We start from the raw sequence: 12,866 nt of genomic DNA, 5'->3' as shown, positions 1-12,866 counted from the left end.
CTTATTGATCTCCTTCACAATTAAGATCCCTAAGTATCTGATTTGCAGTTTTTCTAAAGGGTAATTAGGCTGAGTATTCCAACACATTATCCCTGTCTTTTGTTGGTTAATTTGGTAGCCTGATAGGTTTCCAAACTGCTGTAATGTACCTATTATTTCGGGAAGAGAGCCTGTCAAGTTGTTTGTGTAGATCATTAAGTCGTCAGCGTAATGCGCGACTTTCTTTTCCCATTTCCTGCAGATAAAAGGAGATATGTGTGGGTTGGATCTTAAGGCACAAGCCAGTGGCTCGATATAAAGATTAAATAGTATCGGAGATAACGGGCACCCCTGCCTAGTACCTCTTTTTATATGTATTCTCTCTGTCAGGGACCCGTTAACCAACACACATGAAGTTGGAGAGCTGTATATGGCTCTAACTGCTCTTGAGAAAGTATTGCCCAGGTTATAAGCTTCTAATGTGTTGTTTAGAAAACTTCTTGTTTACTCTGCATAGAGCGTATTGGACACCCAAGAGGTTATTGAAAATCAACAAAAGGAGAATAAGGAGTTGCCCCAAATGCAGTGAAGAAAGAGTGGACGACATCCATTTGTTTTGGCAGTGCCCGCACCTCCGATCTTATTGGGACAATGTAGGTAAGATCCTCTCCAAGGTCCTCAAACAAGAAATACAGTTGAGCGCCCATTGGATACTTTTTGGGGTGAAACTAGACGATACGGGGGTTTCTTGCCTTAATAAAAGGCTTAGAAATTTGCTATTTATGATGGTGTTAGCAGCCAGACGTGAACTCTGTATAAAATGGGTAAACCCCCTTCCCCCTACAGTAGAAGAATGGCCAAATTCAGTTATTAGAATAAATAAATGAGTTAGATAAAGCGGGCCACATAGTAAAAGGCTGGAGTTTTGGAATAATTGGGAACAGTACTTGGCGGAAAGAGCATAAGAAACCATGATTGAGCAAACTATGAGGTCCAATGATTAAGCGCATTAATAGTTTTGAGTAGTGGGTTCAGAGTATAGCCTGTGAATGGAGTGGGCAAACTGCTTAAGAGATGCCTAATAAGTCGGAAGGATACCCCCACGAAGATTAAGGAGTGATCCTAGTGCCGGAGAAGGGCCATGATAGGTATAGTTAGCCAGAAAGGCCCTCTTTTGGTGGTTAAATTGCTACCACACTCTACTATCCGAAACTTTGCATGATGAGGACAAAAAAAAAAGAAAAAAAAGAAAAAGAATAGTAGCCAAAGGCCTTGAATGTACGAGTAGAGGAACTTTCCAATCCCTCTACAAATAGGAGAGTAGGCATGGATCTTAATTCAGTGTTTTGAGTTAAACACCGCATCCTTGCAATTTTCGTTTGACAGGTCAAAACCGCCACAATTTATCATAGAAAAATATGTAGGATAAATCCACCACAAGCAGAGATTGGTGTGGTAAACATGATTCTGCCTATAATTTTCTATTTTCCCAGAAAAATTTGGAACGGAAGGCATTTATCGCACCAGGTAAATACCTCACATAAAGAAATGCTATTTATGGAGTGCAGCACATATCTCCCCAGTTACATGTAATGTTTATTTGGAAACTTTTGTTTCCATGATGATCTAAAGTGTTAGACAATATGTAGAGTGATAGCTGGAGAGGGAAGAGAATGGGGTTGGGGGGAAGTGAAGCGGTAAGTACAAGAAAAGAAGGGGAGATTGAGGAAAGAATTAGATGAAAGACAGGATGAAATGGAAGAGAGGCTGAGAAGAAAATGAAATTATTCAAAAAGGATTATCTGAGGATACATAGATGTGGAAAAGCAAAGAATGTGTGCGGAAGGGAGGAAGACATAGAAGAGAGATAGGGAAAGGAGGTCAAGAGAGAGAAAGGAATACACTCAGGGAAGAGAGAGAAGGTGAGGTGAAAGGCAGAGAAGCTGGTGAAAGATGAATAAAGGGGAAATGTGGAATAATGGAGAGAACATGAAGGAAGCGAGAGGAACAGAGGGCAGACCGATGAGAAATGGGTAGGGAAAAAGAGATGATGGAAGGCATGGTAGCAGAGAGCAAGGGAATGCTTTCAAAGTGAGTAGATGAAGAAGGGGAGGCAGGGAGAACAGGATAAAGGCAATCATGATGAAAGTAAGGGTAAAGAAAGGAGGAGAGGAAGTGAGCGAACAGTGATTATGTTTGGGCAGTGAGGAGAAGAAATGGAAATAACAGGAGGGGGAATGGAGACAGGGTGAAGGTAATGAAAGGGCAGGGTCAAGGGGAAGAAGGTGAAGAAAAGAAGTAAGAAGTGTGAACAGGAAGATTAGGTGAGGGGAGAGAGGAGATATATGCAGGGAAAGAAAAATGGTGAGGTGAAATTAGGCAAAATAACTGTGCTGATGTAAACACAAAGCATGCCAGTTCTTTGGGCTCTACATACTAGTTAACTGATGATTATACCAACTGCCCAGCATTTCCCCAGACATAAATGTCTCAACTGAGAGCTTCAGCGGTACAGAAGTGACATTCTTCACATAGCCTCTAAAGATGTGGCCTCTGTGGCCCTCTCCCGATCAGTGGTTTTATTCACTGCTTTCCCAGCAAACAGCGGCAAATCTTGGGGAGACATGTTAATGTGCCCTGCAACTACAGCTCAGTATAAGACTAGCAAAAGGAGGTCTTATGCCAGGCAGTGTTCTTACTTCCTACAGAGCTCTGTTGCCCTTTGGCTAGGTTTGCACTATAGAAATGTCATATACATACATAGATACTTCCTCTGCAAACGTTGATTCAGCATTTGCTGAAAGCATAGGGAAGTCATGGGTGTGGAATCAGAAGGTGCTCAACCCCATGCAAATATAGGCCCTCATTACGATAGCGGGTGTCCAGACCACCGTCTGCTACTGCAGCGGTAAGGAGACCACCCAACAAGCAGGAGCCAGTCCGACCATCACATTACAGTGTGACAGTGTGTCAGTTGCAAAGTGCTCCTTTTCATGGCCGCTTGTGCTGTGGCCCAGTAAAAGGACTGCAGCACAAACCATCGTGAAAAGGGCCATATGGTGCACGAAGGTGCTTCGGGGCACTGCATGTGCCTGAGGGCCACTATACAGTGGCCCAAGAAAGACGAGTACCCTATTTGGTGCCCCTAAAATCAATTCACGACAGCCTTTCATGGCGGTCTTCCTGCCATGAAAAGGCTGTGGGAAAGGGATATCATAATCATGACAGTTGTGTTTGCCTCAGCGCCCCTCGGGATCAGTGATCCTGGTGGGAGTGGCAGTCTTCCTCTCGATCACTGTGGGTCTGACTGCTGGTATTGTAATCCGGCTGTCGGACCAAGGGCCTGTCCGCAGGCGGACCGCCACGACGGCAGCCTGCCATAGTAATCAGCCCCAGAGTGTCTGCCCGTTGCCCAACAGTGACAATGTGAGAAGGCTCATATTATTCATGATTCTGTTGTTCGCTTCCGGGCACGACCAGTGCCACAGGAGACAGGCGGGATTTGATCCCACTGTTTCATGATACTGTTATTAAGAGACTGGAACATCTAGCATCTAGACCCCTAGTATACTGGATAAGAATCTGGGTAACAGAAGAACTAAATCCCTGTAGGCAAGGATTGAAGTAGCTACTGGAACTTGACGGCCAGCTCACCTTTCCTTGGTTCTGCCATGTGCGAAACTGGTTTTTTGAGCTGGGCCTGAGTAGTTTTTGGACTGACCCTAGTTCACTGACTGCATACTCTAAGAAAGAACTAAAGTGCATCTTTTGGGAATTTACAGCGGATAAGGTCCATCTTGATTGTAGAATGGGAAGACTCACTAAGCAGTTTCTAAGCTTTAATCCATTGCCAAGTTTTGAACCTTATCTAGTTGAAATCCAACCCCAATTAGCAAAACCCCTTTTCATGAAGTTTCGATTTAAGACTCTTCAGATTAACTCAATCATAGCCAAATGGTCGCCTGGTCAAACAGCAGGGAGAGAAACCAAATGCACTTTATGTTCATTGAATGCCGAAGAAAATATTGCACACATTTTTTCTGCCCGGGATATGCGGTTATAAGAAGGAAATGGGTAAAACCAATGTGTCTAGTTTTGAGGATTAGAACATTTTCAGAGGATCTAAGAATTTTGAAAACAGACAGTTCACGATTGATTGTAGGGCTTACCACCTACTTCAAGTAGGTGGTAAGCCCCTCGCAATTGGGATGGGGTCCCCAGGGGACCCCTTCCCCTTTGTGAATGGATGCAAAAATATGTTTTAAGAGCAGGCAGGCGTCCAAGGGACCACTGCCTGCCATTAAAAAATGAAAAATAAATGTTTCATTTTTCTTTTTTAAATGCAGCCTGATTTCCTGTAGGGAAAATGAGCTGCATTTTTTTTTAAAAAACTGCTTTATTTAAAAAAGCAGTCACAGACATGGTGGTCTGCTGACCCCAGAAGGCCACCATTGCTGGGAGTGCTAGCCATTCCTACTGGGGTCGCAAATTGCACCTGCCTCATGAATATTAATGAGGCATGCAATATGCGACCCCATTAGTAATCGCAAACAGTGTCTGAGACACATTCCAATTTGCGAATTGCGAGTTGCAAAACAACACAATTTGCGAGTCGGAAATTGGTAGGATGGTACATCTGGCCCTTAGAGTTAGTAGTCCTTTTTTTATATCATAAAACAATGAGTTGCAAATAATTGAAAATAATTCTGGGTAATTTTATCCAGTGTTATATGCTAGTATGGTTTTTATGGCAATTTTACCTGAAGAAAAGCTGCATTAATTGATGTCTTAAACATTTTTACTTAATGCACTTTATGTTTACCAGCTGAAAGTAGAAACCTAGTATCCCCGAACCAGTGTACACTGCTAGACATCATGGTTGGCATAGCGGACCCTCCTAAAGGTCATCTTTAGATTCTTTCTAAGGTTTTTGCCTTACTGGATTCTGTTTAGCATGGAGGTATTGCTCTATCATAAACAGATGTAACATGCTCGTAACTATTTTTAAATTATTTGCTCCAATGAATGGTGTATTTGTCTGTATGGAATTGCCTTCTTGTGTAGATGTATTTTGTGCTCTATTTTGTACATAGATGCTTTATGATATTAATTTTACTACAAAGATGTATCTCAATAAACTGTGTATTTCTTTTATCTGTTATGTATTTTATTGAGATGTTTGCTATAGTATACTTTTATGGTTTTTCGAACCGAAATAAAGTTGATTGATGATGACAGGTGGGGTGATCTTCTGGCTGTAGAGGCTGTTCTTCACTAAGATGGCTCATGGCGTTGGGCTGGTTGATATTTCACTTTGTGTGAATCTACGGGGCTGCAGACGTTTAAATCACACTAGAAGTACACTAGGTGTACGTACATCAAAAGCCATGGAAAACCACCCTGAAAGGTAAAGCAGAACATCAGATAAAAGAGAAGTGTCTCTATAAGGCTTGAGAGGATGGAAGGATGAAGTCATGTCTGAAGTCAAACCATGTTCTTGAAAATGATTGAAAATGTTCGAAGGGATTCTCTTAATCACTCAGTAACTTGCAAGATGTTTTGCTTACCTAATTTGTTTTACTTTTTGAGCTAATATTAGCCATGATATAGTAGTAGTAGTAGTAGATATAGCACTATTATTGTGATTATTATTAATAATAGCAATAATAATCATATTCTTCTTTTCTTCATCTTCTTAATATTATTTATAAGAGCTAATGTTAGATCATGTGAAAAACGGAATTGCCTTGGGGCACAATTATTACACATTCAAATGAGCTTGTTAAATATTGCATTTTTATGCAACACTTCATTAGACTGAAACGGTTATCAAGCAAAGTGCTTGACCTTAAAACACACAATTACAAATAAAAAGGGAGTCCTTAAAACAAGAAAATAAGAATTAATTGCCTATTAAACAGCACAATCGAAATTGGATCTCTGAGTTTCCCTCGTCCACTAACCTGCGACCCCCTAAATGCAATCTAAGCTAATCTAAGGGCTATTTCTCTTATATCTGCAACTGACAAGCAAAATGAATTCTAACAATTGCTTGGTAGCAATTAAGTGGAAGGTCTGCTTCTCCCTCTCATTTTCAGAATGATTAACTACCCAGTCCTTAATTTGGAAAAAACATAATTGCAGGTGCACAAACCTTTTCTTAGGAGCCCACTGTCACCTTGGCTAAATGCAGAGGATGCTGAATACCAACACAGCTCATCACCCTACACTTTGTGTCTCTTTATCTCACTTTTTCAGGTGCTTTGTCAACCCTGCATCTGATGCCCACCGATAACAAAAAGCCAAAAGTAAGCACTGTCAATAGTAGACAGAATAGAAGCAGAAACAAAGGATTGGGAAATAATATTTTATACCATTAGGACAACTTACTACACTGATGTTTCCTATGTGAACATTTGTGAATAATCATGTGTAAATAGAATATCATACTATCCAACAGGAGAGGTTTGGCATTAATCATGAGCAATGGCACACAGCAAAAGGATGTAGGCACAGTAAGAAGTGAGCACCATCAATTCTTGTATTAATTTCAGGCACTGGATTGATACTGTACCTTTGTGCAAGGTAGCCAATCAAGACTTCAACGCTATGAACCTGGAATCTTTGAGGGATTGTATTGTGTTTAGGTTCATATGTCTGTGTATTTATTATTAAATTATTATTATTAGTATCATAATCACTACAAGGCGAGTTTGTGGGCATGAAGAAGGAAGAGGATGCCAAGTGGGATAGTCAACACAGTAGGTGCAGCTCTGAATCGAAAAAGTCATATTCATCACAGGGGGCTGGAGGCGGAGAGTGCCGTAACACTGGAGTCCAGGCCAGGCAATAGGGTGGTCAGGAGCTTTGTTGTGCAATTTCCATAAACTAAAGCCCGACCATTGGACAGCCAGTTGGCACGAATCCTAATTTATTATTTTCTGGAATGATCTGCGATTATCACTCACATGAGAGATGCTGTAACTTTAAAGATTTACAGAGTTGATATTATTAACTTACAACTGACACAATGGCCAACACTTACCTTTTCTTCTGCAGCACTGCAAAGTTTTTCTTGAAGGCAGGACTAATTTGATTAAATAGCTCCACAAGACTGTGGCTCAGATGGCTGGGGCTTGCTGGTTTAGGATTAAATGTATCTGCAGTTGACCTATAACAAAAGCAAAGTACCAGTGAGGGCTCATGAAACAAACATCTTCTAAGTTAGCTGATTTATTATGAAATGCCAGCAATTACCCCTGCTGACAGTGTAGGGTACAGCTGACAGGCTGGTCATAGGAGAGATGCTACTGACCATATCTCCTCTCCTCTCCTTGGTAGTTGGTTAACTTTCCTTGTTGTTGTTGAATATGGACAGCTCACTAGGTGTGAGTCAATGTGCAAAAGCAGCATAAAGAAAAGATTCTACATATAATCTGCAAGCGATCATTGTCAATGTTTGGTGATATGTGTATAGTAGTGGTTAGTGTTGTCTAGTGGTTGTAGAGACAATCTTTATTAATTTAGGAATGTGCCCTTTTGGTGGACTGCTATGTTGGTGGACTGCTATGTTGAAGTATAAGTCTGCGGTAATAGAGAGTGTGGTGTCCTGTTAGGATCCACAATATCCCTTAACACTAGAGCAGCTATGGGCTGTTGAGTGGATGTTGGAGTAATGCTTTACATGTTGTCATGAGGAGGCATGTAGTTTTATGAAGTGTAGATTTTATCTGTGACCTTGGTGAGGTTCACCCATAAGGTATCTCTGAACTGTGGTGGATGTACGTGTGTTATGCAGAGTCATGTGTACTGTGATTGTTTATTGTAGGGTTGGTACTGATGTTAGTTCAGTTATACCCAACCATATGGAACATCTCAGCTGTGCTGGATGTGTATGCATCATTCTGTTTACTTTGTTGAGTTAAATGTTCAGTGGTGTTTCGTTTGAAAGGTGCAGTTGTTTGCACAGTGCTATCTAGGTAAATGTTCTATTTGCACTGTTCTGCACTCATTTAGCTAGCCACTACCAGTCAGTCCGCCGTATTAGAAGTGCACTGTAACTGTTGACACTTATAATATATCCCTTCCGCAACACTCTGAATAAGGCCCTTGGACCTAGCGTCTATTGTGAAGCTAAAGAGGTCACCACCATCTACTGAAAAGTTGTGGCCATATTTTTCTTGTCCTTCTTCATTGATGAAGTTGAGTCTGGGAAAGGTCACTGTTCCAAGGGTCATACTTTCTGTTTATATTAACGGGTGTACATTTGACACCCAAGGCATTAGCATTCTTGTATTAAGTCTAACATCAGTGTAATAGTCATTCATAACCTGCAGACCTTTGGAACAGGCATAAGTACTTCAGACAGTCATAAACCTGCAGAAAAAAGGACAGAGTGAGAAAGAAGCAATAACAATTGCACTGGTATGATTAGGTCAACTACTAAATGGGGGATTTCCAGGATGCCCTCTTGCCTCCCTGACTGAGAAGGTAAATATTGTCCTTTCCAATTTCAAGCCTCGTGCCATCGCCACCAATGGAAATATAGAATATATGGATAATGCCTCTGCTGTACTAGTCTCATGCAGAAGACACTCCGCTGTAGCCTAGGTCTTTGCCTTCTTCAGAACAAGAGAAATTTGAAGGTAAGCTGTACCTTTACTCTTTTCCAGGGAGGCCAAGACCACTTTATAGGTACAAATGATGGAAAGGCTACAGGAGCATTACTAGTGTCATGTGCTATGAAAAAGATGGTCTTCTGACACCACAGCTGATTTGTGATTCTTCAAACCCTCAACGTCTTGTAAAAGTAATGGAGAGCACTGCATGATTGTATTTTCAATGAGTAAAATGATAGTAAAATGTTTTTAAAAAGCAATAGCAGGATCAGGTTGTAGGACTACTGAAAGAGTTCCTTGCCTCATAAGACAGAAGCCATTGAGAGTAACATTGGAGCTTTCTGATTATTTCTTGAGGACTAAGAGATTCAAGGGCTCTACAGCCTGCAAGAAATTGCCTTAGGCGAGGGAGCTCCCTGCCTAAAGAGGTTGCAAAGTTCTACTGATTAGGGAGCATTGACCAGATGAGCTTTTATATTCTTCGCATTCGCTGACACTTGAATAGACTACGAGTAAGGTTGAATATACTTTAAATGTCAGAAGTGCTTAGCAGGCTTGAATTGACAGATCCTGGGGAGGTTGCACAAGTTCTCTGAGGTGATGCCTTTATACTAGCTCAAAGTGCCCTGCAGAAAGGCTTTCTAAGTGAGTTGGGTACTCCAAGGTAGAATTCGATCTACAAACAACTAATCAAGAGAATATGGGAGAACATGTATTATCAAAGCTGAGAAAAAGTCTGAAGGATAGGATATGATGAAAATGACAGCTGCAACGCGACATCAAAGAAGGATCATTGCGTGACACTGTTCTACTAGTATTCTATAGCAGAAAAAGATATTTGACTACAATGTACGGTGGCTTCAATGTCATTACTGTTCCATTCCCTGAAATCAGTACTCTAATACTAAGAGATGCATTCAACATGTCATTGCAAACTTAAGACTGCATAGCTGTGTTCTAATATGTAGCTAGTTTGGGAACCGATATGGGATGATGCCACACAGACCATATCCCTCCAATATGCAATCTAAATTATGATTCACCCTTCATTTGCTAAAGACATGTCCTCCAAATACAAAAGGCCAGCCTGTAAACTAGAGAGCAAACACGCAGAAAATAAGGACTCTAAATGGTCCTCTGATTGTTGTGTATTTTGATATTTCACTACTTGTGAGATGAGGCAACATAGCTGTCTTAAGGTATACTTCTTTGCTTGACTTTTTTAAACATGCATAGGTTCTTGCAATAAAAAAGTTCTAATATTAACTCATAAATAATAACGCTGAATACATTTTAAATTGTGAACTATTCTGGTTCTTTTCAAAGAAAAATCAGTGCCTACGTAAATAAACATCTAAAGAAACTGCAGATTGGCCGACCAATGAACATGCTGTTTTTGCGGCAAGTACATGTCATGTTCTTAACTGCCCTCTACCTGTAAGAACAGGTGAGATTTCTAAAAAGCAAAAAGTCAAGCACATGTCATCCCTCCCCACCCTCTAGGCAGACAGGTGTTCCCTTTTTAGGTCGAGCTGGAACAAGCATGCGAAGCATGCGTCCAAGCTCGACAACTAATGTTACTGACTTCTGGGAATCTGAGACAGGGGTCGGGCACGAGTGTGGATTGCACCTTAGTGGGCGCGCACGCCCAGCCCGGCGCCGTGCACGTCTCCTATCTCAGATTCCCAGGAAGTCAGCCATGCCTCTCTCAGTCGCGCGCACACAGCCACACTCACACACACACACACATACACACACGCAGGCAGGCACACACACACGCACGCACTCACACACACACAGTGCATACACACACGCTCACACGCGCACCCCCCCTTACCTCACCGTCGCTGCGCTGGTGTCATCTCTGCACTCCAGCTCCTTTGCCAGCACGACGCGGGGCTCTCCCCTTAAGCATGGAAGCCCCCGTGCTATCAGCAGCTCTTCACCCGGGCCCCCTCCTGGGACCCGGGACTTCGGCTCCCGCACTTCGCTTTGGCTCCGGGCTCGCTGAAAGGCCATGGCAGGCATGCGCGGGCAGGCCTCGCCCTCCCACGTCTCCTCGCAGCCCGAATACTCTCTGCCCAGTGCTTGTTTTAAATGTGTTTCTCCTACTGCGGGCACAACGTGCTTTCCTCGTCATGCCCGCTTTCACTTTCAAGCAGCCCCGGACAGTAGCAGGTGGATGAAAAGTACAGTTCTGCATCCACGGTTTTCCAATGCGAGCAGCGTACCAGGCTGGTTGGGTAAGGCGGCAGTGGGGGCATCTTGGGGCGGGCACCTGTGACTGTCGTTTTACAATGCCCAGGGCAAGGAGGACACGTCTGCTAGCGAAGCCTTTAGTGAACCTTCGGGGCACAGATTAATGTCCAGGAAGGGCTGACTCTGCCTTTCATCCTTCCGACGTCCACAAGCAGGCCACCGCTGAGTAGCCTGTTAGTTACTGCTCCACTAAGCCACAGATAAAACATACAAAGGCTTCGTGAAATCGGAACGTAACAGACACGAAGGACGAAAGGACACCTCACCCAGGAGGACATCCGGTCAGGACAAAGGTACTATGGGCAGAGCTATGGCAGCCATGCGTGAAACCAGACACCAGCCTTCGGCAGAGATCATCGTATCCTTGAGCGGTCTGTCCTCTCGGTGGACAGACTCGATCCGGCCAGATCTAGGACACCAAGCTTCAATTACCACTACCAGCTGTATGCTAATGCCCAAGGTCCACTTATCGGGGTGACTTTGATAGGCCGATCAGATCATTGGTTTTGATCGCCCCTCATTTAAGACAAAGGTTTTAAAACCGCTTCCCTGCTTCTATTACTGGCTGCAGGAACAAACGATGGCCGCCTCGGATCAGTAGCGTGCCATTTAAGTGGATGGGTGCAGACCAGGACGCACTGGTTCAGGGAGTGTCCCCATGACTTCATTATCATTGTTTTAGGAAAAAACTGAAAACTTGGTTATTTAACCAGTAAATCAAGCTTCTAAACACACTGATTAGGGAGAGACATCATTGCATATTAGCGCCGAGACGCCCACGGGTAATTGTACGCGCTCTATAAGTGTCATTAATAAATAAATAACATGTGGAGAGCGGCTGGCCAAAGGTTCCCCCTCATTAGTAACAGTTTAGCTCTTAAATACTTTTTGTTACGGACCACGTGTACGAGGCAGTGATGGTAATGGCCGTGGACCGGCTGTTTTCCAAACCCTTTGCACAGTGTTTTGTGTACTATTTGCTTAGAAATATGGCCGGAAGAAAACGCGCGCGTGCAGCCAAAATGATGAGTGATAAAACATAAGACTGCCGAAGGCACTTTATGGCGCCTAGATCCGCTTGCCGTAATTAATGGCTGAGGCACTTTTGATTACCGCGGTGTAATTTTCGCTCAGAAGGCAGGCACTTGGGGTCTATTTTCAGACACTAGCGTAGCACGAGAGCTTTAAAAAGCTTGCGCCTTGTGTATGTGCAGGTGGGATTGGGGAGGGCTCTAAATGGCTTGTTCACGGTGGGGCTTTGACAGTTAAATGTTCTTTCCATTTGAAGAGGTGGCACCTTTGGCTTCAGTGCGATGCCTTGCAAGGTACCATCCTTACGGAGCGAAATGTCAGCTCTGTATTTGCCCGGGAATAAAAAAGGAAGAAAAGGGACTTTTCAAACGTGCCATTCAGGGATGTGGTGTAAACAAAAACAGTCCAGGTCATGTGCTAACGCTGATGGTTTCTGCACCGATACACACGGAATCCTATTTGTGGAAGTGTGGGCGTTATTGCATCTCTTCGCGTGCATTATCCACATGAATGAGATGCGAACGGAAAGACATCAAAAATTAAGCGTTTGTGTCGCTTATAGTCCTAGACAGCATGATCTGTCTTAAATATTGCACTTCCTTCATGTATGGTGGTTTGTTACATATCTCGAGGTTTTTCATCTGTCTGGGTCTGCCTGACTGAGCATTTCTCTCCAGAAATGACAGTAAATGTCCGGAATGCATAACATTGCTGCAAGCCTTTCGTCATGTGCATGCACAGATGCTGTAGACGTTTGCATTGGCCATCCAGCTCAGTATTTTTCCTTCTCATGTCTAAATCCTTATCGTATTTGGGTCGAGCAAAGAAGGAGGAAGAGAGTTGGCCAGTCGCGTAATGTCACTGTTTGTTTCTCTGACGCTTATTCGTAGTGAAATCTGCAGGTCAAGTGACATCCACAGCTAGCAGGGCTAAACAACCCTTGAAAACCCTGCTTACCTTCAGAAATTGATGGAGCAT

General features: G+C 43.0%; 1 protein-coding gene across 2 annotated transcripts in view; it reads right to left on the bottom strand.

Annotated features, from left to right (window-relative positions):
* LOC144792346 (clustered mitochondria protein homolog) overlaps window positions 1–12,866 on the bottom strand; it is a 487,620-nt gene that overhangs the window by 159,357 nt on the left and 315,397 nt on the right. For both annotated transcript variants that reach the window (XM_078667308.1, XM_078667307.1), the window contains exon 7: window positions 7,025–7,150. In XM_078667308.1, coding sequence (XP_078523434.1) covers window positions 7,025–7,150 — 126 coding nt within the window. The remainder of the gene's footprint in view (window positions 1–7,024; window positions 7,151–12,866) is intronic.

This window comes from Lissotriton helveticus, chromosome 11, assembly GCF_964261635.1.
Source record: "Lissotriton helveticus chromosome 11, aLisHel1.1, whole genome shotgun sequence".
In the NCBI taxonomy this organism is placed as follows: Eukaryota; Metazoa; Chordata; class Amphibia; order Caudata; family Salamandridae; genus Lissotriton; species Lissotriton helveticus.
The sequence above is the reverse complement of the archived record's forward strand: the minus strand, read 5'-3'. Positions and strand labels throughout refer to the sequence as shown.